Source organism: Melozone crissalis, unplaced genomic scaffold (assembly GCF_028551555.1).
Source record: "Melozone crissalis strain CALT ecotype California unplaced genomic scaffold, PUWL_Pcris_2 ptg000033l_1, whole genome shotgun sequence".
Taxonomy (NCBI): Eukaryota; Metazoa; Chordata; class Aves; order Passeriformes; family Passerellidae; genus Melozone; species Melozone crissalis.
The window spans coordinates 18,809,779-18,829,467 of NW_026535811.1; the positions used below are offsets into that span (position 1 = coordinate 18,809,779).

The window sequence follows — 19,689 nt, forward strand, 5'->3', positions numbered from 1 at the left end:
TTTTAGAGGTGAAAACTCCATGCAACATCAAAATTTGTAAATTAAATAATAAATTATTAAAATTTATAAATAAATAGAATCTGGAAGTTAAGTAGCTAATCATTGCGGGGGGGGGGGGGGGGGGGCTTCTCTTTCTTCCCTTTTTAAAGGGGACTTTAATCCTGGTCTAAAAGTTAATTTTTTTAGAAAGCAAACTGTTATCCTTTCTGTTATCCTATCCTTTCCTTATCCTTCAACTTCCGCTGTAGTTCTTTGTCTAAAGAACCTCCTCATTCCTGACTCAGTCAAGTTAATTTCTTTCCAGAACTTGGGATGGCTTCAACTTGGCAGAAAACTCAGGAATTCTACAACTGGATTCTTGAAAGTGGAGGTAGGTAGAGATGCTGTCTAAAATGGGAATTTCTGCATCAACAGCATGATCATGAAAACCAAACCTAAAAAGAATGCAAATCTTTACCCTAGCCCACATTTTCCTAAATAAGAAGATTTCCACTTTTCCTTCTCCATGATCACGAACTTCCCTTAAGTCTTGAAATATATCTCATTGACCCTCCAGTTGGATCACAGTAAGGAATGAAGGGACGAGGAATTTCCCAGTGGGCAAGGAGCAATAAATGCCTGAGATTGTTGAGTCTGGAGTACTAAAGAACATGATTTTTTTAAATGCATATTCATGTGTCATGAGAAAGCTTAGTTGACTAAAGAGTTAATACTTTGGGGGGTTTAAACTCTTTGTGATGCCAGGAAAACCTGTTATCAAATGAAATATTGGCAGGAACCACTCCTCAGTGCTTGAGATTTGACAGCTTGCAGTGAGGAGACATCAGATTTTCATTAGTTAAAGGCTCAATTTGGTTCCAAAGGGCTGTGAAGTATCTCTGGATGTAAAGAAAAGCCACAAAATGCCATGAAGGTAGAACAGCAGGCTTGCAGGAGGAAGACATGAGGCATAATGCTTAGACTTTACATAAGGCTCAGTAAATGTTTCACGACTTAAATTTCACAAGAAAGTATAAATTGTGATCCAGGACTTCTGATGAGCTGCTAAATCTAGAAATGGAATGTCAAAGAGCTCCTAACACAGCTCATAACACCCATCATAAAGAACTGGAAGGTTTAGAAGGGAGAGGGATTAACAGAGTTGTCCAGACTGGTACGGCATTTATAAAAAAATGAAGGGGGTTGACAGAGCAGTGATCACACAGCAAAGGAAAGCATGAATGGTACCTGGGATGTTTTTGCTGATATAATATATCCTGGATGACAGCAGGATTAGGAGGAGGTGGCATGACAGAAAATCTCTTCAGTTTGCTGTAGGACCAAAGAGCTGTTACAGCAGGGTAAGTGTTTTGGCATTTCCTAGTGAATTCATGCTTCTTAAGAGAGCCCACTGTATGAGCAGATATAAAAATGAAGGAGTGGAGAATTTTAGATATCCTGAGGATTGTAAGGAAGTAACACCAAAGATTGAAACACTTTTATTCTAAAATTGTAAATTTACACTCCTGAGGAGCCACTGTTGCTTTGGCTGCTCCTGTGCCTACCTACACAGTATCTGGGATCACTCCTTTCACCCAGGGACGGCTCCAGCTCATCCCAGGAAAGATCTGCCTTCCAGTACAGCAGTCCATACCCAAAAATTCGGCTAAAACCTTTGTGCTAAGTCCTTTTGGCAGAGTCAGAGCAGAAGGACTGAGGTGCAGCTTTGCAAAGACACAAAGACACCAATTTTCTTTCTGCAGCGAGCGCACCCAAGGGAAGTATTGAAATACAATTAAATATATCCGCCCCTTGCTGTGTGGAGGTGCCAGCTGTGGCTGTGTGTTTTGCTTCTCAGATCCAAGGACAGACCCGTGGCCACTGGTTTACTCCCCACTTCCAGTCACCCTGATCTTCACCTCCTACCTCTTCATGGTGGCACTGGGACCGTCCTGCATGCGGCAGCGGCAGCAGCTGGAGCTGAGGGCTCTGCTGCTCACCTACAACCTGGCCATGGTGGCATTATCCAGCTACATGTTTTATGAGGTGAGGAGGCAGGATTGGCTCCTAGGTAAGCACCTGAGAAAGGTTTGAATTCCAGAGCCTCCAGATTCCAGGGTTTGAACAGCTTTTGCTGATGGACTCTGCTGAAGGGAGTGGAAGCTGGTTTGGACATGTCCATGTTTTGCCACAAGAGGAGCAGTATTGTCCTGCTGTGCTTGATTTCCTCCCATTTCTCAATATACCCACCATTCATGAAATTAACATGGAATTTCATTCATGCTGAATGAATGAATTGCAGGTTGGGAATTCCCCATTTAGGCACAGATTTTGTGGAGAATGTGGAATGATCTCATTTCGTCTCGAGTCTGGCTGGTGATGGATCCATCTCTGAGGATAAGAACCACTGGACTAGTGGAAGATGTCCCTGCCAAAGGCAGGGGTTTGGGACTAGGTGATCTTTAAGGTCCCTTCGAACAATCTATGATTTTCCAAAGTTGGCAGTTCTCTCCGGAAGTGCCAAGCACTCTCTGTCTTCCTGCTGCTGAGAATGTTAAGAACTTGTTTTTCTGCTTGTTCTTAATGCATAAGCCTTTCTACAAGCCTTTCCCCCCAAGTTTATGTAGGCCACTGAAAAGTCTTTGAGGGAACATGGCCAAATAGGTTTCAAAAACATTCTGTTGCCAACAAATATGCCCTTTTAATTTGTATTACAAGTCTTACATTAACACTAACTGCTTTTGGTTTTTTTTAACAAATGCTGCTCCATCTGAGGACAGGTGTGCAAATTGCTTTTCTACACTTGATTGTTCAGTTCTACTGGTTATTTGGTCCAGTTTTTGGCTTTCCAGTGAACAAGCAAATGCAACCTACCAGAACAGAACAGAAAGATCTTTGCAAAGGAGAGCAGAGTCTCTCAGAGAAACTTGGAAGCCTAGAATTCAGTATTCCTGCTGAAGTAGTTTTGAGCCCTCCAGTGATTACACAAAGAAATACAAATCTTCCCAGGCCCAATTTGCATTTTTTGAGATTTCAACCAGGATGTGAAGTACTTTGTTTTAGGTTTTTACTATTTGTCCCTGTATTTTCTGTCAGTACTATCAGACTGAAACCTCACTACCTTAGCATTAATATGCCCATCTTTTTCAGAACAGATGGCATTGAACAGAAAACTGATTTCTATTTGCTTTTTGTCTGTTTCAGTTTCTGGTCACTTCAGTCTTGGCTAACTACAGCTACCTGTGCCAGCCAGTGGATTACAGCCGGAGTGAGCTGGGAATGAGGGTACAGTTCTGGAGAAAGCTTGCCTTAGGCCCCGCCCTCCCATGGCTAGGCAGATCCTTTTGCTCATAAATAGCAATTTGCCTGGCTAAGAAGGCTTTGATTCCAGTTTGTTGTTGCCTGTAAATCTATTCCACTAAATTGTCTCCTTCAACAGTTGTTGTGCTTTGCTTTAGGTCTCTAAAATTAATCATCTCAGTCAACCCAGCCATCTAAGTTTGCTCTTTGACCATTGCAGAGAGGGTGATCTTACCAGCTGAAGTATCAATATTGCAAATCAATTATTGAAATAAATGTGATTCTTTGCATGGATTATAAGGATTCTGGGTGATCTCTTTCCAACAAGAAAACTGATTTTTGTATCCTCTGACTTGTATGACAGAAATCTCACTTAACCCTTCTTTTAGCAGGGGGGTTTAGCTAAAACTATTTCTTGGTCATCACAGGGGTTTGGGTCCCACCAGCATCAGCTTTCCAAAAATGCTGCATGAGATTTTTCTCTTTGAATTTGGAGTTACAATACAAGCATCGTAGTATCTTTTCAGTTTTTCAATCTTGCCATCTGGACAAAAAAAAAAAAAAAAAAAAAAAAAAGGGCCCCTTAATTTCCCTTAATTTTCCCCCTTGCTGCAGACCGCGGGTGGGCAGGTGGGCAGGGATACAGCGTGGTTGAAAATGTGTTGATTCGGGGTAAAGCTTTAACCGCCGTGCCTTGTGCTGCCCAGCAGATGGCAAGAGTGTGTTGGTTGTTCTTCTTCTCCAAAGTCATCGAGCTGCTGGATACGGTAAGGAGGGTTCAGCTCTCAGCTCCTCAGCGGGACAGGGGCTGGACACAGATACTTCTTTGGCAGAAAGGGGCAGTGTGCCAGAACTGACGCCCTGGGTTGATCACATATTGATTCGCTGCCTGTCTCCGTCCCTTGGCTGCACACACTCCCTCCCCAGCACCCTTCCTGAGGCTGGGCACAGTGCTAGGGGAGAGGCTTTACCCCTGGCTGCTGCCAGGTGGGTCCCCAAAATTTTAGCTGCTGGTGCCACACAGGTTCTGCTATTGCCTGGCTGGCTGATTAACAGTGAGGCTGAAAAGGAGCTGGACAAGTCCTGGCATCTCTGCTGCCATGGATTTTCCCAGAGCTCTGCACTAAAGGTTTGTGTCCTGGAGGAATTTAAAGTCCACCTCTTTACAGCTTGTCGTCAGGTGTCCTTCTGCACTGTAAATGAACTAAGTGACTGGACAAGGCCTCTGCTTGGCCAGCAGAAGACAGCTGTGTCCTAGCCTGAAATTTCAGCTCTCTGGGGTGTAAGTTAACAACCCACTGAAATGTGAATGAACATGTGGATCCTTCCTAGATCTATTGCCAGGGTTTTGGCTGATCCCCTCTCTGTTTGCATCAGCAACAAAACAGCTTTTTGCCAGTCCTGAGTGCCTGAAAAGCAGATTCACTTTTTGTTGTGTGTGTATGAATATGCATGGGGAAATGCAGTGACCTGACATGTATTCATCTGGCAAAACCCTTCTGCTTACTAATGCAAATTCCAGGAGGGTTTGGCCATTCAACACAGTGGATTTTCTATGGGTTATTGTCCAGTAGCGGTAAATATACAAGCTATGTCCTGAAAAGGAGCAGATCCAAGCAGCTGTGAATTGTATGGAAGGTCAGTTAGAGTCTCAGATGTGTCCTCTTTGGACTTTGGACCCTGAATCCAGACATAAAAATATCTGGGGCTTTGTAGAAGAAATTCTGTCTTCTAGCTCCCCCTACAAGTTCTATTGTGTTTCACCAGTTTTTGTCAACAGCAGAGGAAATGGGTTTGGGAGATTCAGACTCATAATTAACTATTTTTATAACTTTTTACTGTGAAATTTTTATCTAGACACGTCAACTCAAGGTTCTCCTTTGCCTGGCTTCTTTCAGGTTTTCTTAATTCTGCGCAAGAAACAAGAGCAGGTGACTTTTCTGCATGTGTACCATCACGGCTCTATGCTCTTCAACTGGTGGTCAGGGGTCAAATATGTGCCTGGAGGACAAGGTATGCTTGCAAGAAATGCTGCTGCAAGAAAACCTTGTGTTTCTCACAGCTTTTTTGGGCCATAGAGGTAGCATTAACAGTGCAGATGGGCTGAATGGCAGGTAGGAAGCTCACCTACTTCCAAAGGTGAGAAAAACATGTGCATTTCAGATGATCCCATCTGCTCAGCTTTTGGGGCTGTTTAGGCTGCCCTGTTCACTGCCTCAACCAGAATAAGAGTGTGCCATCAGAGCAAGTCAAAACAGAAAAAAATAACATCCCACAGAAGGTCACTGTGTATCTCCTCCCAGAGCAGTGCTCCCTCTCTCTCCACTCAGAGGCCCTGGGGCAGCAGGCCAGGTTCTGGCTCTGTTTCCTGCTGTGGCTGTGCCCATTTCTGGGCGGTATCCAGAACACTGCCCCTTTTTGCTCAACTGGAAGAGAAGCATCTGTCTACTAAGCATCTGGGTACTCTGGTAGGCCTTATACAAGATGTTGAGGCATTCTTTTTTTGGGAAGTCATTTTGGCTACACAGCCTTGACACCAGAATGGTATGAAATGCTTACGTCAGACGATCAAAGTCTCTCCTCTGCCTTTGAAGCCCTTCTCTGTCTCTGAACACTTGATATGGGATGGGTATATCATGGATACACCAGCCTTGGCAGTGTTCCAGGCCAGATGAGATGGGGCTTTGGGGCAACTCTCGTGGGAGATGTGCCCTGGGGATTGGAGCTGATGGCCTTTAAGGTCCCTTCTGACCCAACCTATGCAACAACTCTGGATGCTGAAGGAAGGGAGAAGCTAATGTGCTTCCACAGTGTCCTGGTTTTGCATGGGAGGTATGAGATCCCAGGTGGAATGTTATGCACAGAGGTGGATGTGGTATGTTTTGGAAGCGTCATCATAGTGGCTGTTAGCCCTTCACGGGGTTAGCCTGGAATGCGTCGTGTGCCTTGTTCACCCTCACTTTCTCACTCCTCAGCCTTCTTTGTTGGGATGCTGAACTCCTTTGTCCACATCTTCATGTACGGTTACTATGCCCTGGCCAGCCTGGGACCGCGGATGCGCCAGCACCTGTGGTGGAAGCGTTACCTGACCATCCTGCAGCTGGTAATTAGCTCCAGGTGTTCACCCCTGCCCTCCCATGGCTCAGGCGTGATGGCCTCTGCTGTCTGTCACCTCACTGGCTCCATTTGCTTGCTGTCCATGGAAGGCAGCACGTTCCCAGGTGCCCTCATGTGCCACTCTGAGAGGCGAAGCCATGGGTGACCTGCTTCAAATGCTTTCACAAGACTATCAGAGGCCTTCAGTGACCATCTCAAACTAATTATCCACAGCTTTGTAATGGGAAGGGAAGAGAAAAATTAACAATTGGATTCCTCTTTTTTATGTTGTATATGGAGCAGTGAAAACGGAGCTTGATGTGGAGAGGTAGGGACAGTGGTTCAGGGAAACTGGATTCTCAATAAGGCAGCAGACTGGGGAGCCTTGATTCAGTTCCTTCAGAAAGGAAGAGGGTCTCTAGGCAAACAGGCAAGTTAAAGAGAAATGTGTGAATATTACTCTTTCTCTAGAAAATCCCTTTGGATTTTCTTTCCCTCATCTCTGATGAAGTTACAAATCTGGAAAAATCCGTGTTTTTTTAAAGATACAGCATAAATGCAATGGTCCAAACAAGGACAATGGTTGTAGGAGAGATTTTTTCCACTCAAAGAGAGGCTTTGCAAACCAAAAGTATACAGTTACAAGGGAAGAGGAAGAGGATATGTGTAAAACACTGGTGCAGTGAAGACTGCTCCAGAATTCTTACTTAGCCTGCATGGCAAAACAGAACAAGAAAGCATTGCATGAAATAAAAAGGTATTTCTAATGCAAATTATAGCAAAGGAAAAAAAATATTTAATAGCTCTTTGGTACGTAGAACTCATTGCTTCAGGGTATTGAGACAGGTAACTTAGTAAAATACAAAAAAAATATTAATGTTGAATGTTTAAATGAATAAATGTAGTATCTGTATTTCCTCTGTGCAAGTTAAAATACAAATCAAAATAATTATGGGTGTAACAACCTGATTACCACTGGGGAAGAGGAATCTATCACCTTCACTTTTCATATTCCAGCATCTCAGTTACTGCACTATGGCAGAGAAATGAGCCAAGGGCAGGAGAGACAGGATTGGTTAAGCCTTCAGGTTTGATGGACATCTTTCCTGGTGGGAAAACACTGCTAAACTTGAAAGGAAGGTTCCCAGGGATGTCAGGAGAGGCAAGCAGGTGATCCCCTGGGTTGAGGACACTGCTAGGACGTTGTGATAGCTGTGATGGTCTCAATGGCCAGCTGAGGTGTATCTCATGAAGGTCCCCTAATCTCACTGCTTCTTTTTTCCACCTCTTCCAGTGCCAGTTTGTGGCCATTGCTGCTCATTCCTCCTACAACCTCTTCACAGAGTGCCCGTTCCCCGATGGCTTCAACACTGCAGTCTTCCTCTACATCCTCAGCCTCCTGGCTCTCTTCCTACGCTTCTACTATCACACCTACGTCAGGGGAAAGCGGGAAAAGCTGACTTGAAGGAAATCAAAGAGGACAGAGAGCACAGCCTGATGAACATGAGCATTCTCTGCTGCTTGTGACATGGTTCCAGGAAGGAAATGTATCTGGGGAGTGTGTGTGAGGCTCACGTCTAGCCTTCAAATATCCCAGGTTAGGGAGAAGAAAGGAATGATGTAAACTCAGGGATTTAGGAACTGAGGAGCTCACTTAATTAAGCTGAGGCCAAGCTAAGCCAAGTAGTCACAAGCATAGCAGGCTTTGGGACATTTGCAAGATAAGGTCTTTTTCTCTTCCATCTTTAACTTGGTGTCCAAGGTCTAGCAGCCAGCTACAACTCCCTGCCTCATTTCTTAGGCTGTAAAGGGTTTCTTTGCATCCACAGAACTATCTCAGCTTGTTGTTGTAGGTCAGGCAGGGTCATGTGCCTCCAGCCTGGAAATCAATGTCCAGGTAGCAGCAGCAGCCAGGAATCCACAGGGACTGCAGGATGTACACTGCATCCCACCCGTCCTGCTAAGGAAGCTCCTACTAGGCCTGGGGTGGTCCTGATGGTTTAACTTCTTATCAGTATAAGCAGCAAAGAAATTGCACATTAGGTTGTCTGGCTGGACAGGTGTCTTCACTGTCCTGAAGCTAAAGAAGGCATTATTAGCACTTTCATCCTAATAAGAAGCCAGTGCAGTAAGAGTCACCATGCCCCATTTTCTGGAATGCTCATTTCCCTTTGGTTGTTCTCATACCAACAGAGGATTTTAATACATGAAGATACTTGGTATTGCTCCTTGTAGATGCCATAACTCAACTAGAAAGAATAGATTGATGTTCCCTTTTCATAACATTTTCTCCAATCTGTTATTATTTTTAATACTGTTATTTTTATATTTTGCTTCTTGTCAAACATAAAGAGTTTAACAACACCATAAGCAACCACCTCCACTACCTAATTGTATAAGAATTAATATAAAATGTATAAAATCAATTCATTGGGTAGTGCAAAGCTGCATAGCTCCATTGATTTTAAGATATCACTAACTGGCTTCTTTTTTTTCCTCCTAAATCAACTACAACTAGAATTTGGCACTTACATTCATCTGCCAACTGTTAAATACTGTTGAAGTTCTGATGTGATAGTACTTTGAAGATCCTAATTAAACTACAAAGTGGTAATTATTGATTGAATCCTGCTCAGCTGATTAAAACTGGTACTACAGAGTAGTAGTATTTTGTAAAACACAAAGGTGTTGAAGGAGAGGATTGGAATTAGTGACATGATGCACTGCCATTGCTAAGCCAAATCCATCTCAAATATAAAAAAGTCTAACTCCACTGGGAATGTCCAGAGGACTAAATCTGGCCTGAACAGCAAATGGATGTACCCCTAAAGACCTGTGTGCCCTTCACCAATCTGGAGTTGAGTGGCTGCAAAAAATAAATTCAACTTGTTCTTCACTGCCCTGTGCTCGTACCCCAATCCTTTCCTTCAGCCCCTCCATGCACATGCGGAAGCTAAAACAATATTCTGCTATTCCTCACCCTCCTCCCCTTCACACACAGCCACTAAGGACTTGTTCACACTGTCAGAGGTCACATCTTCAGTGTCCTTCCTTTGATTCGAGCAGTCTCTCTTCTGGTTGTGACTGGTGAGTATCAGAATCACTGCATCCGTGCTGGGGAAGAGGAATCCACCACCTTGGTTTTCTTCCTGTCAACTATTTTTCTTTGCAAATAAATTAATAAATAGTGACACTTCCAAATACCGTACTTCTTCTTCTGTCAGATTTTTAACTAGCAAATCCCTGGATGGGTCTTTCATTCCTCCTCTTGTTTGGAAAGACAGGAAAACGGGATCTACTGTAAATCTAACATATTCATGTGGAGGATTTCCCCTGGGGGCTCTCCAGAGCTGAAGACTCGGTGCAAGTAAAGCTGTTACATTACGCTTGTCCACCTAATGATTAATTTACGGCCCTCTCCTGCAGTCTCGCCCTGCAGCCACAGGAGCTGGACAAATGCTGGCTAGCCGCTCCCGGAGCGGCCCAAGGAAACCACGAATCCCGCCACTCGCAGGTTCTTCGCAAGAACCCCGGGTAGTGGTGCCGTCTGCGGCGTGGGTGGCGAGGCGAGAGCGGGACTATGAAGCACTGAGGCGAAGGAAGGAGAGAGCAGATACTCGTATGGGTGCCAGGGCGCTTTATTGTCCCAAGCGGGGCCAGTGACGGTGTCAGGGAAGGACTGCTGGAAAGGCACTGATAAAGGGGATGTGTGTGACAGGAGCAGACACGAGGGAACCAATAAATGAAGCCCAGGGGAGGAGCAAGGGACACAACTGAACCAATAAATATTGCACAGGGGAGGGAAAAGGCTCAGGAGACAAAGATCTTAAGGGACAACTGACATAGCAATTTCTCGAAATAAAGGGGGTGTGGTTACAATGATGGACAGGGGAACTGGGCAGCATCAGGAGGGAGGAGATAAACTTCTAAGGACATAAGGGGAAGGACTACGGGATCGGCCACCTTAACAGACAGGTCACTGGCGGGAAAACAAGGGACAAACAACTCAGGGACAAACCATTTTGAGGGAGGAACATGGGGGAAACCGAGGGTCAAACCATAATCTCGACTTATAAAAAATAACCAACTTTACAAGAAAACCTGTATAAAACACAAAATGCTACACTCTCCTGCTTAAACTCTCAGTACCTTTGGCCCCCTAGTTTTGTGGTAGAGCATTTCCTGCAGCTGGCTAAATTATCTGTGCTCACAAAGCAATCTAATGCTCTTTTTCCTATACACGAGCAGGTTTCGACTTCAGTTTCCCCCTCACTTTAATGTTTTCAGAATGTAGTAACTAAGTTCACTAATAATTTTATACCAGACTAAGCATCACATATTTTGATTTTCCTTGATTCATGACTGCTTAAAAAGTAGAAATAAGCACGAAATCTGAATGAGATTACTCCTTGCTTTTCCACTCTTAAAATACATGTATTTTTAAACATGCCATTTATCTGTTTTTAATGCAGCCTATGCAGGTTAATTTGTGTCTATGTACGACAAAGCAATGGTTTCTGGAGTGTCACTGGCCACATAGGTGGTAACAAAACATGAAAGTACAAATTTCACCTGACAGCTTGAAGTGACTGATCACCCAATTCAGACACTGCTGTCACCACTTGTTCTAGACATGAAACCTTTGATTTATTCCTGTCGCTCTTCCTCACAGCCTGAGTGAATGGCCTGATCTTGAATGAGTAAGAGCTTTTTGTTGGTGTGACTTTGATGGCACAGGATGAAAATGAAGTATTTTCAGTTGAATGATAAGGAGGAATTGATTTTGCCCAGAAACACCATGCTTTCCATACAGAAACAGACACTGGCATGGAGCACAGCTGTTACAGAAGCACTGATGCAAGCAAAATTAACTTGTGAGGATATTTGCACTGGCAGTGAAGAAAAAACTGCAGTGGTATAGCTGAGAGGCTCTGCAGGTTACTCCTTCAGATTGCCCTTGTTTGTCTTCATTCTCCTCTTTTAAAATCGGGTTGTCCTAATTGGAACTGTCCACCTGAGCAATCCTGTTGTAACAAAAAACCTGAAAGCACAGCCATGTGCTCCGGGAACTTAACAGAGAGGAAAGGCACCAAATGGGATTTCCCCTCTAAAATCAAGTCCCTGGAATTCAATATTACACCACAGAAAACCAATGGAAGTCAAAAGGGGTGGGAAATTATAAATTACAAGCTTGGATGGCTCATGCTGTCTGGTAGAGTCCAAAACTTTGAGGATGGGTTGAAAATACCCTGTCACAGCTGGATTTGTGGAAAACCTCTGAACCAAATGCTGGTTCTACCTATTTGAGTGACAAAGGCTGGAGCTCCTCTGGGATGAGGCTGGCACAGCTGTGTGGAAAGCAGCACGCTCAGCTCCACAGCCATGTGTGCGGGGGGCAGGAGTGTTATTCAATCCTATGAACAGATGACTTTTGAGGGCACGGTGGTGTGTAAGTCTCCCTCTTACAAACTGTGGGTCATTAAATGTTTGGTGAGCAGTTTCCATGGACAAGATGTAAAAGCATAGTGCAAGTAGGCTGCTGAAATGAATAAGCTTGATATCTGGTAGTGCTCAGCATCTTTCCTGCTGTTCCAGTCAATGTAAATTATGGATGTTCTGATCAAATTACTTTTGAATTAAGCAGACCATTTACTCAGTGCTTACTTTCTCTCTGAAGATAAATGAGAGAGATTCTCATTTTAATCAAAACAAAATACAGAAAAGAAAATCAATTACTATTTAATGTTTTTTCCATCCTTGTGTGATGGAAAGTTTCCAGAGGAACTTGGGCTTAAAATTGCAAAGCAATATAAAATGCAGGGACATGGCTGGGTTTTAGCTATTGGATTTTTTTATATACTATTAGAAAACATGGTTAAGTTGTTTTTGGTTTTGGTTTTTTTTAAGGCAAAAGAATTACTCTAAACAATTAAACAAGAAAAATCAGAATGCAGTAGATTGCTTCATCCAAAAAATAAAAATCTGTTGATACAGAGGTAAACCACCTAGAAGCCAAACATTTAGAAAGATCAGCCAGCCCTATATATAGAACAGTGTGAATGTGCTGAATTCATTAATAAATAGCTTCATGGATTAGGGCTTGATAGATGGAGATCTCCATCCAGATGTTTATTGTGATTTGTCAATGGCCTGGTACTTAATCCTCCTGGACAGGAAACAGGAGTCTTTTCTCTAGGATCTCCCCTCGGGACTGAGGCAGTGCCTCCCTCTGGCCTGAATCCTCTCAGCACTGGATGAGGCTGCCGAGGAATTAACCAAGTGGCAGAGGCACGGATTTGCCTTTAACCCTTTTGGTTCCCTCTCAGCTTCAGATGATTTCCTAACCATCTGCCATAACCTCGCTGTTTTTTAGTCAACTTATGAAAAAGGAAAAAAGGGAGTCACCCATGTCACCCTGGGGTCCCTGTACCCACAAAATGTGCCGAGGGAGGCACATGGATTCCCATCAGCACTGAGGAGGAGGAGGGCTGTGGGCAGCCTTAAGAACTTGGTGTGCCACTCTTCACTGCTCAGCGTCGTGTTTTCATTTTTGTTATGCTGCCACTCCCTGTCAGTGACAGGGATGGCCCAAGAGGTAGTATTTGTGAGAAGACTGATGTCCCCAAGGTGTCCTCGGTCAGGGTACCAGAGTGTAGTGTGTGTATGAGTGAGTTTGGGTGTGGGTAGGTGAATGCAGCCCCTGCAGAGAGTCCCCACGGCTCATTTCTCATCACGCCTCTCTGTGGGACGGGTCCTTCATCTTGCTGTGGGACGCTGAAGGACAGCTCCCAGCAGCCACACCTGCTATGGAATGGCACAGTGGGTGCTGCAGGGAATGCTAGGTTTTGTTGTGGATGTGCAGGATTGTAAAGGACTGATTTCCTGTGTTCAACTTCTGGCTAAATCACAAGTACAAATGTGGACTTTTCAGGGACTGCCTGGTTAAAACATCAGTAGCACATCTCAGCCCTATTCTTCCTTAGTCTGCCTGTCATCTTTTCTCTCCAGTACCTTGGCTTTCTGCTGTGCTTCAAGAGTCTGTCTTTACACTGAGCTGAAAAAGTGAGGGCTATTAAACAAAAATTGTCCTTTAAAATTCCTGCTTGGAGTAGATGTTCCTTCCCCTTTAACATCATGCTCCCACTTTTTCTTGTCCCTTTTCTCCGCTCTTCTTTTGTACCCACACATACAGACACTGTAATGGATTCTCAGACCTTTTAAAGCTGCAAAGAAAGTAGCTACAAGTCACTCAAATGCTGTACAAGCAGCTGCATTTTTCCGATCTATCAATTAATAGTGTACATTTTCTTCATAGGGTTTTCTGCAAGGCTTTAATCCAAGTGAATTTGGGCAAGTCTTTATTTTTCTTTGCACTTTAGCATAATCCTATCTGCCTTCAAATTCAGGATGTGGACACTGCAACTTGATACTTAGAAAAGCTAGAAACTTGAACTAGAACTTAAATTTGGTATGGTCCCTTCCAGGCATTCCCTGCTATTAATAAAGGAATGGCAGAATGGATACAAACATCTGAGAGGCAGCAAGTTACTGCTCTTCTGTACACTTTATTCTGCTCTGAGTGGTGCCCACCATCACAGATGTCTGAGGATGTTTTCTCCTGAAATAATAAATGGTTATTCCTGAGGCAATGTTTGGAGGGAGAATGCCTTGCTGACAGAGCTGGAAAACCAGAATAGTTTTTGAATGTGCAAGCCCTACTCTGGTTGTAATCCCTGATATGCACTGGTAGCAGATCAGCCAATCCTTATTGGGGTGCACAGCTGTGTCTGTGATGTGTCTGTATTTATCATGGGTTTTGCTAGTCCCAGAGGGTGTTATCCTATATTTTGCAGGTTTAATATGTTATCCCATTAAATAACTGTAAATCAAAGGGCCGTTATTTTGAAAGAACAATTTATCTCCTACATAATTTTGCTTCTAGAAATTACTGGTGTGAGTAAAGCTGTCATTTATTCAGTAGCACACTGGCAAAACAGGTTGGCGATTCTGTGCTCAGTTCTTGGAGATAAAATGCAAGCCACCACTTACAGAAACCATTTAATGCAATTATGGTTTTCTATTTTGGCACTGCTTTTAATATCTTTGGGCAGATTTGATACACAGAGATAATGTTTTAAATTAGGGAGAAGCCACTAATCACAGTGAATCTAGGTGAAGTGTTTGATGGAGCTATGAGTGGCAACATAAGGATTTAAGAAAAAATGTCACTGTGATGCCAACTGGAAGGCAAAATGGTCAACAGTCAATTTTGTTAGAAAACCAGAAACTCCCCAAGAGTATATATACCTATAGGTTCTAGTCATACGGTATTTATATACATATTTAGTGTATTTCCCTGCAGACCTTAAGTAGAATAGATGAGTTCATGGCTTGAATGTAGCAAGTAGGATCTCACCACCGACTGTATTACTGAACTGTAATTGTATCATTGTGTAAAGCTGCTCGCTTCTCTTTAATAAAATGTGCATCTACTGAAATGTTTTAGCCTTGGATGTGCGTTTATGAATGCATCAATGGGAAAAGTGCTTGCAAATGTTAACATGAAAACAGCCCGGCAGAAATGTCGTTTGCTGGCTTGGGAAGCACCTTTTGGAACCGCACTCATTTAGCGAGAAACTCGAGGGAGCAGAAGCGGGGAGTGCAAACGCAAAGCAATCCCTTCCATTGTTCTTATTCCGCTGGGGAATAGGGAGGGGGGGGACACACGCCGAGAGGAGCCCGGAATCCCCGGAGCTTTCAGTTTTGATTTTCATTAGAGGCGAAAGGGGGTGTGCAGCCAGAAGCGCTCGCGGCGAGCAAATCCACGCGCGGGGGCCGCTCCGTAATCCGCCGGCGCGGCGGGGGCGCGGGATGCGGAGCGGAGAGCGCTGTGCCCCGCGGCCCCGGCCCGGAGGGCAGCTCCAGCCCCCTGCCCGGGCGCACGTACCGCCGGCGCCCGGCCTCCCGCACCTCCGGAGCGGTGCCCCCGCCGCGCATCCCCCGCGGGCACCTGTGGGCATCCCCACGGCCGGGCCCCGCTGGACGCGCAGCCCCTCGCTGGGGCGGGGCGGGGCGGGGCGCGGGGGGCCGCGGCATCCCAGCTTCCCGGGGGATGCTGCCGCTGCCTGCGCGGGAGCGCGGAGCAGAAGGGATCCTCTTTGACGTCAAGCGACCATAATATAATGATCGCTCGTTCATATCCGGGTCCCCGGGCGGCTCCCCCGGGCCGCGCTCGGCCGCGCTCGGCGGCGCAGTGAGGGGAGGCGGGTCGGGCAGGGCAGGGCAGGGCAAGGCAGGGCAGCGCGGCCGCCCGGAGGTGGCCGGCGGCGGCAGCGGCACCGGGGCGGCGAGCGCAGTATGCCCGCCGCCTCAGACGCGCCTGCCTCCCGCCGCAGCTGGTGCTGCTGCTGCTGCTGCCCATGGAGATCGCGCTGGTGACTTTGGAGAACGGCGGCACCACGGCCATCGCGGGCGGCGACGATGCCGCGGCCGCCGGCGGCCGGGCGCGCTGGCGGGGCAACTTGCTGCACCTCGCCGGCTCGCCGCAGCTGAGCGACGGCAAGGAGAACGCCCCTCCGCCGCCGCCGCCGCCCGCGGGGGACGAGGAGCGGGAGCGGCCCCCGCCGGGTCCCCGCGCGGGAGGCGGCGGCGGCGCGAGCGGCCCCGACGAGCGGCCGGCGGAGCTCCGCGCTGCCCTCACGCCGCCGCCGCGGCCGCCGCCCCGCGCCCCGCGCCCCGCCGCGGACATGGGGCCGTCCGAGGAAGGGGGACACCGCCGGGGCATGGCCATGGCTGCGGCCGGCGACGAGGAGGAGGAGGCGGCGGCGGCCAACCCGGGCGCCATGCACCATCAGCGGGTGCTGATCAACATCTCGGGGCTGCGCTTCGAGACGCAGCTGGGCACCCTTAACCAGTTCCCCGACACGCTGCTGGGGGACCCCGACAAGCGCATTCGCTACTTCGACCCGCTCCGCAACGAGTACTTCTTCGACCGCAACCGGCCCAGCTTCGACGGCATCCTCTACTTCTACCAGTCCGGGGGCAAGCTCCGCCGGCCCGTCAACGTCTCCATCGACGTCTTTGCCGACGAGATCCGCTTCTACCAGCTGGGTGAGGAGGCCATGGAGCGCTTCCGGGAGGACGAGGGCTTCATCAAAGAGGAGGAGAAGCCCCTGCCCCGCAATGAGTTCCAGCGCCAGGTCTGGCTCATCTTTGAGTACCCCGAGAGCTCCAGCTCAGCCCGGGCCATCGCCATCGTCTCCGTGCTGGTGATCCTCATCTCCATCATCACCTTCTGCCTGGAGACCCTGCCCGAGTTCAGGGACGAGAGGGAGATGCCCGTACCTCTGCCCCCACAAGGTGGAGGTTTAAATGGCACGCCCGGGGACTCCCCACCCATGCAGCCACCCAGTAGCCTGGCTGACCCCTTCTTCATCATTGAGACCACCTGTGTGATCTGGTTCACCTTTGAGCTCCTCGTGCGCTTCTTCGCCTGCCCCAGCAAGCCCGAGTTCTCCCGCAACATCATGAACATCATCGACATCGTGGCCATCATCCCCTACTTCATCACCCTGGGCACCGAGCTGGCCCACGAGCAGCAGCAGCCCGGGGCTGGCAGTAGCAATGGGGGTGGGGGGCAGCAGCAAGCCATGTCCCTGGCCATCCTCAGAGTCATCCGCCTGGTGAGAGTCTTCAGGATCTTCAAGCTCTCCAGGCACTCCAAGGGGCTGCAGATCTTGGGACAGACTTTGAAAGCCAGCATGAGGGAGCTGGGCCTCCTCATCTTCTTCCTCTTCATCGGGGTGATCCTCTTCTCCAGTGCTGTCTACTTTGCTGAGGCCGATGACCCCGAGTCTCATTTCTCCAGCATCCCTGATGCTTTCTGGTGGGCTGTGGTAACCATGACTACTGTGGGCTATGGGGACATGAGACCTGTCACTGTGGGGGGCAAGATTGTGGGCTCCTTGTGTGCCATCGCTGGTGTGCTCACCATTGCCCTCCCTGTCCCTGTCATTGTGTCCAACTTCAACTACTTCTACCACCGAGAGACTGACCACGAAGAGCAGGCTATCCTCAAAGATGAACACAGTAGTGCTCAGGGCAGCACTGTGGGGGGAGAAGTGAAGAGAAGACCCAGCAAAAACTCTCTGAACAAATCTGTTGTGCACTTGGAAAACAGTGAGGAGTTCAACAATGGCACCAGCTCCTTAGAGAAAGCAAATATCAAAGCAAAAAGTAATGTAGATCTCAGAAAATCCCTCTATGCTCTCTGTCTGGACACCAGTAGGGAAACAGACCTGTGAGGAGAGGAGACGGTTAGAGTTCAGAGGGGCAGAAGGATTTTCTGGTGTCAGAAACTTGCTACTATAATTACTCTTTTAGTACCAATTAGTTTTTTAAGTCAGGCTGTACTTTATAAATTGATCACTGTCCTGAGCAGTCCTCCAGGAATACATGTTTTTGTGGTTTTTTTCCATGACACAAAGGGTCACCTATTTTTAAAACAGACTAAGAATAAGCTACACTCCATACAGGAGCTGGTAAATTATGACAGTGAAAAATCTAATTTGTAGAAACTTATTTTACGAATGACCATTGGTTTTGAATGGGTAATTTGTAACCAATTCAGTTGCCCCGAGTTTAGTGTAAAGAACTGGGGGGATGTGTGTGTGGAGAATGAATGGATTGGGGATGGGAGGGAGGAGGTTGAAGGGTTTTGTATTACAGTTTCAAATTGAAAATATTCAAATATATTTTGTATCTGTATGACTGTATTTATGGTTGAAAGGAGATTTCTTATTCCTGTGAAATATGATATCATTAAAGCACTAGGAACATTAGCAAATCAGCACTTTCTGAGTTTTCCAGTAGTGATCAGCACAGATCTGGTTATCTTGTATGTGAAGTGAATTTGGTGCTTTGAACCCTAGAGCAGAAACTTCTGTTGTCATTGATATGTTAGTTTCTTGTGAGCCTTAAATTATTAAATATTGTAGATATACTTCTTTATAATAATTTTATTAGTTACCTTCCTGTTTCAGAATTTCTAAGTCATTCAGTCATGTGCTTACTGGCCCCACTCAAAAAAGTATGTGCAACTTTTCTTTTTCTTTTTTCTTTTTTTTTTTTTTGTGGTTTTACAGTTTTGTATCTTTGTTATATTGTTGAGACCTAAAGGAAAAAAATACACTCTTCTGCTGTTACTGGTTTAAATCTAGTGCACAACAAATCTAAAGTGATCTGAACAGATTTTCAAGTGCACAACAGATCAAAAACATGAGGGAGTGGATAGGCACAATGAGAAAGTAGAATATTGAGTGTAATATCTGCAGAACTGTTTTCACTGTACACTCGAGATTCCTTGAGTGTGTGTATCAGTCGCCTTTATGTATGCACACACCATTTGTGTACACAGTTCTCTGGTTTTAGTTCTCTCAGACTGGGAGTGGATTGCACTTCAGGAGTCGAACGTGGCGTGCTGTGCTGCTTCAGCAACCATCGTGTGGCTTTTCTCTTGGACACGGATGAAAAGCACCATCTTTTCATCAAAACACACCCCTGGTTTCTTGTATTTCCAAACAAAACCTTCTCAGTGCTGTGGATTTTACAGTTGAGGTGTTGTTGAGAGACGAGTGACACCTTGCCTTCATCAGGATCACAGCTAACTCTGAAGACCGACGAAAAGTTGCTCCTTTAGCTCAAAGAGCTTTCTTACAATTTCTCTTGCAAAGGACGTCTTTGTTTCCCCCTCCAACTTCTGTTGTATTGCTGAAGGATGGTCCATGCCTTTCCCACATCCTGTGGCACAGCAAGAGTAGCAGAGAAGAGAAGGCTTGATTGTCAACATCACTCAAGGTTTGTTTCTAACAAATTTTCTAATATAAATAAGTGCTCAGTTGGGATTATAATTTATTCAAGTACCTCATCTATGTCCTGAGATAAATTGGGATCAGCTTTGCAGAGCAGCACTCTGACATTCTCTCCCCGAGACACAAATGCTGCTTTCCTGTCCCTGACCATGCTCTTTAATGATAATGCCAAAATGCATGATGTTTTTTTCGCTCCTAGTCAGTAAAATAACTGTCAAGCAAGTCATACGTTTCATTAACAGAGTGCTCAGCACAAAACCCAGGGCTGAGGGGAAGGAATTTGAATCTCATAATAGAGAACAGCATCTTTCACATTAATTTTCGAATTTTAGATGTTGGTTTCTTGGTTGGTTTGCTTGTTTAGTTAGATGTGGAATGAGGCAGTAATGTGCTGAGGAGCTGTCTAAAACAAGACTGACAGGAAAAACATCCAGTGCAGCTGCAC

General features: G+C 46.1%; 2 protein-coding genes across 6 annotated transcripts in view; both read left to right on the forward strand.

The window, feature by feature from the left end:
* The first annotated feature begins 263 nt into the window (after nucleotides 1–263).
* LOC128940640 (elongation of very long chain fatty acids protein 4-like) lies at nucleotides 264–8,093 on the forward strand. Of its 2 annotated transcripts, XM_054282191.1 has the most exons (7): nucleotides 264–370; nucleotides 1,838–2,025; nucleotides 3,184–3,264; nucleotides 3,990–4,046; nucleotides 5,178–5,292; nucleotides 6,255–6,382; nucleotides 7,670–8,093. In XM_054282191.1, the coding sequence occupies exons 1-7, from the start codon at nucleotides 313–315 to the stop codon at nucleotides 7,838–7,840; spliced, it is 798 nt and encodes a 265-aa protein (XP_054138166.1). In that variant the 5' UTR covers nucleotides 264–312; the 3' UTR covers nucleotides 7,841–8,093. The 2 variants fall into 2 exon arrangements, with proteins under 2 accessions (XP_054138166.1, XP_054138167.1); XM_054282192.1 differs by lacking the exon at nucleotides 3,990–4,046.
* Nucleotides 8,094–15,794: 7,701 nt separating this feature from the next.
* Nucleotides 15,795–19,689, forward strand: part of KCNA5 (potassium voltage-gated channel subfamily A member 5) — a 145,679-nt gene continuing 141,784 nt past the window's right edge. For all 4 annotated transcript variants that reach the window (XM_054282189.1, XM_054282187.1, XM_054282188.1 and 1 more), the window contains exon 1: nucleotides 15,795–19,230. In XM_054282189.1, the coding sequence (XP_054138164.1) occupies nucleotides 15,795–17,678 (1,884 nt within the window). In that variant the 3' untranslated portion in view covers nucleotides 17,679–19,230. The remainder of the gene's footprint in view (nucleotides 19,231–19,689) is intronic.

Coding starts and splice junctions, on each gene's coding strand:
- LOC128940640 (XM_054282191.1), top strand. CDS start 313: ATGGCTTCAACTTGGCAGAAAACTCAGGAATTCTACAACTGGATTCTT. Junction 371..1,837: donor CTGGATTCTTGAAAGTGGAG/GTAGGTAGAGAT, acceptor TTTGCTTCTCAG/ATCCAAGGACAGACCCGTGG. Junction 5,293..6,254: donor ATATGTGCCTGGAGGACAAG/GTATGCTTGCAA, acceptor CTCACTCCTCAG/CCTTCTTTGTTGGGATGCTG.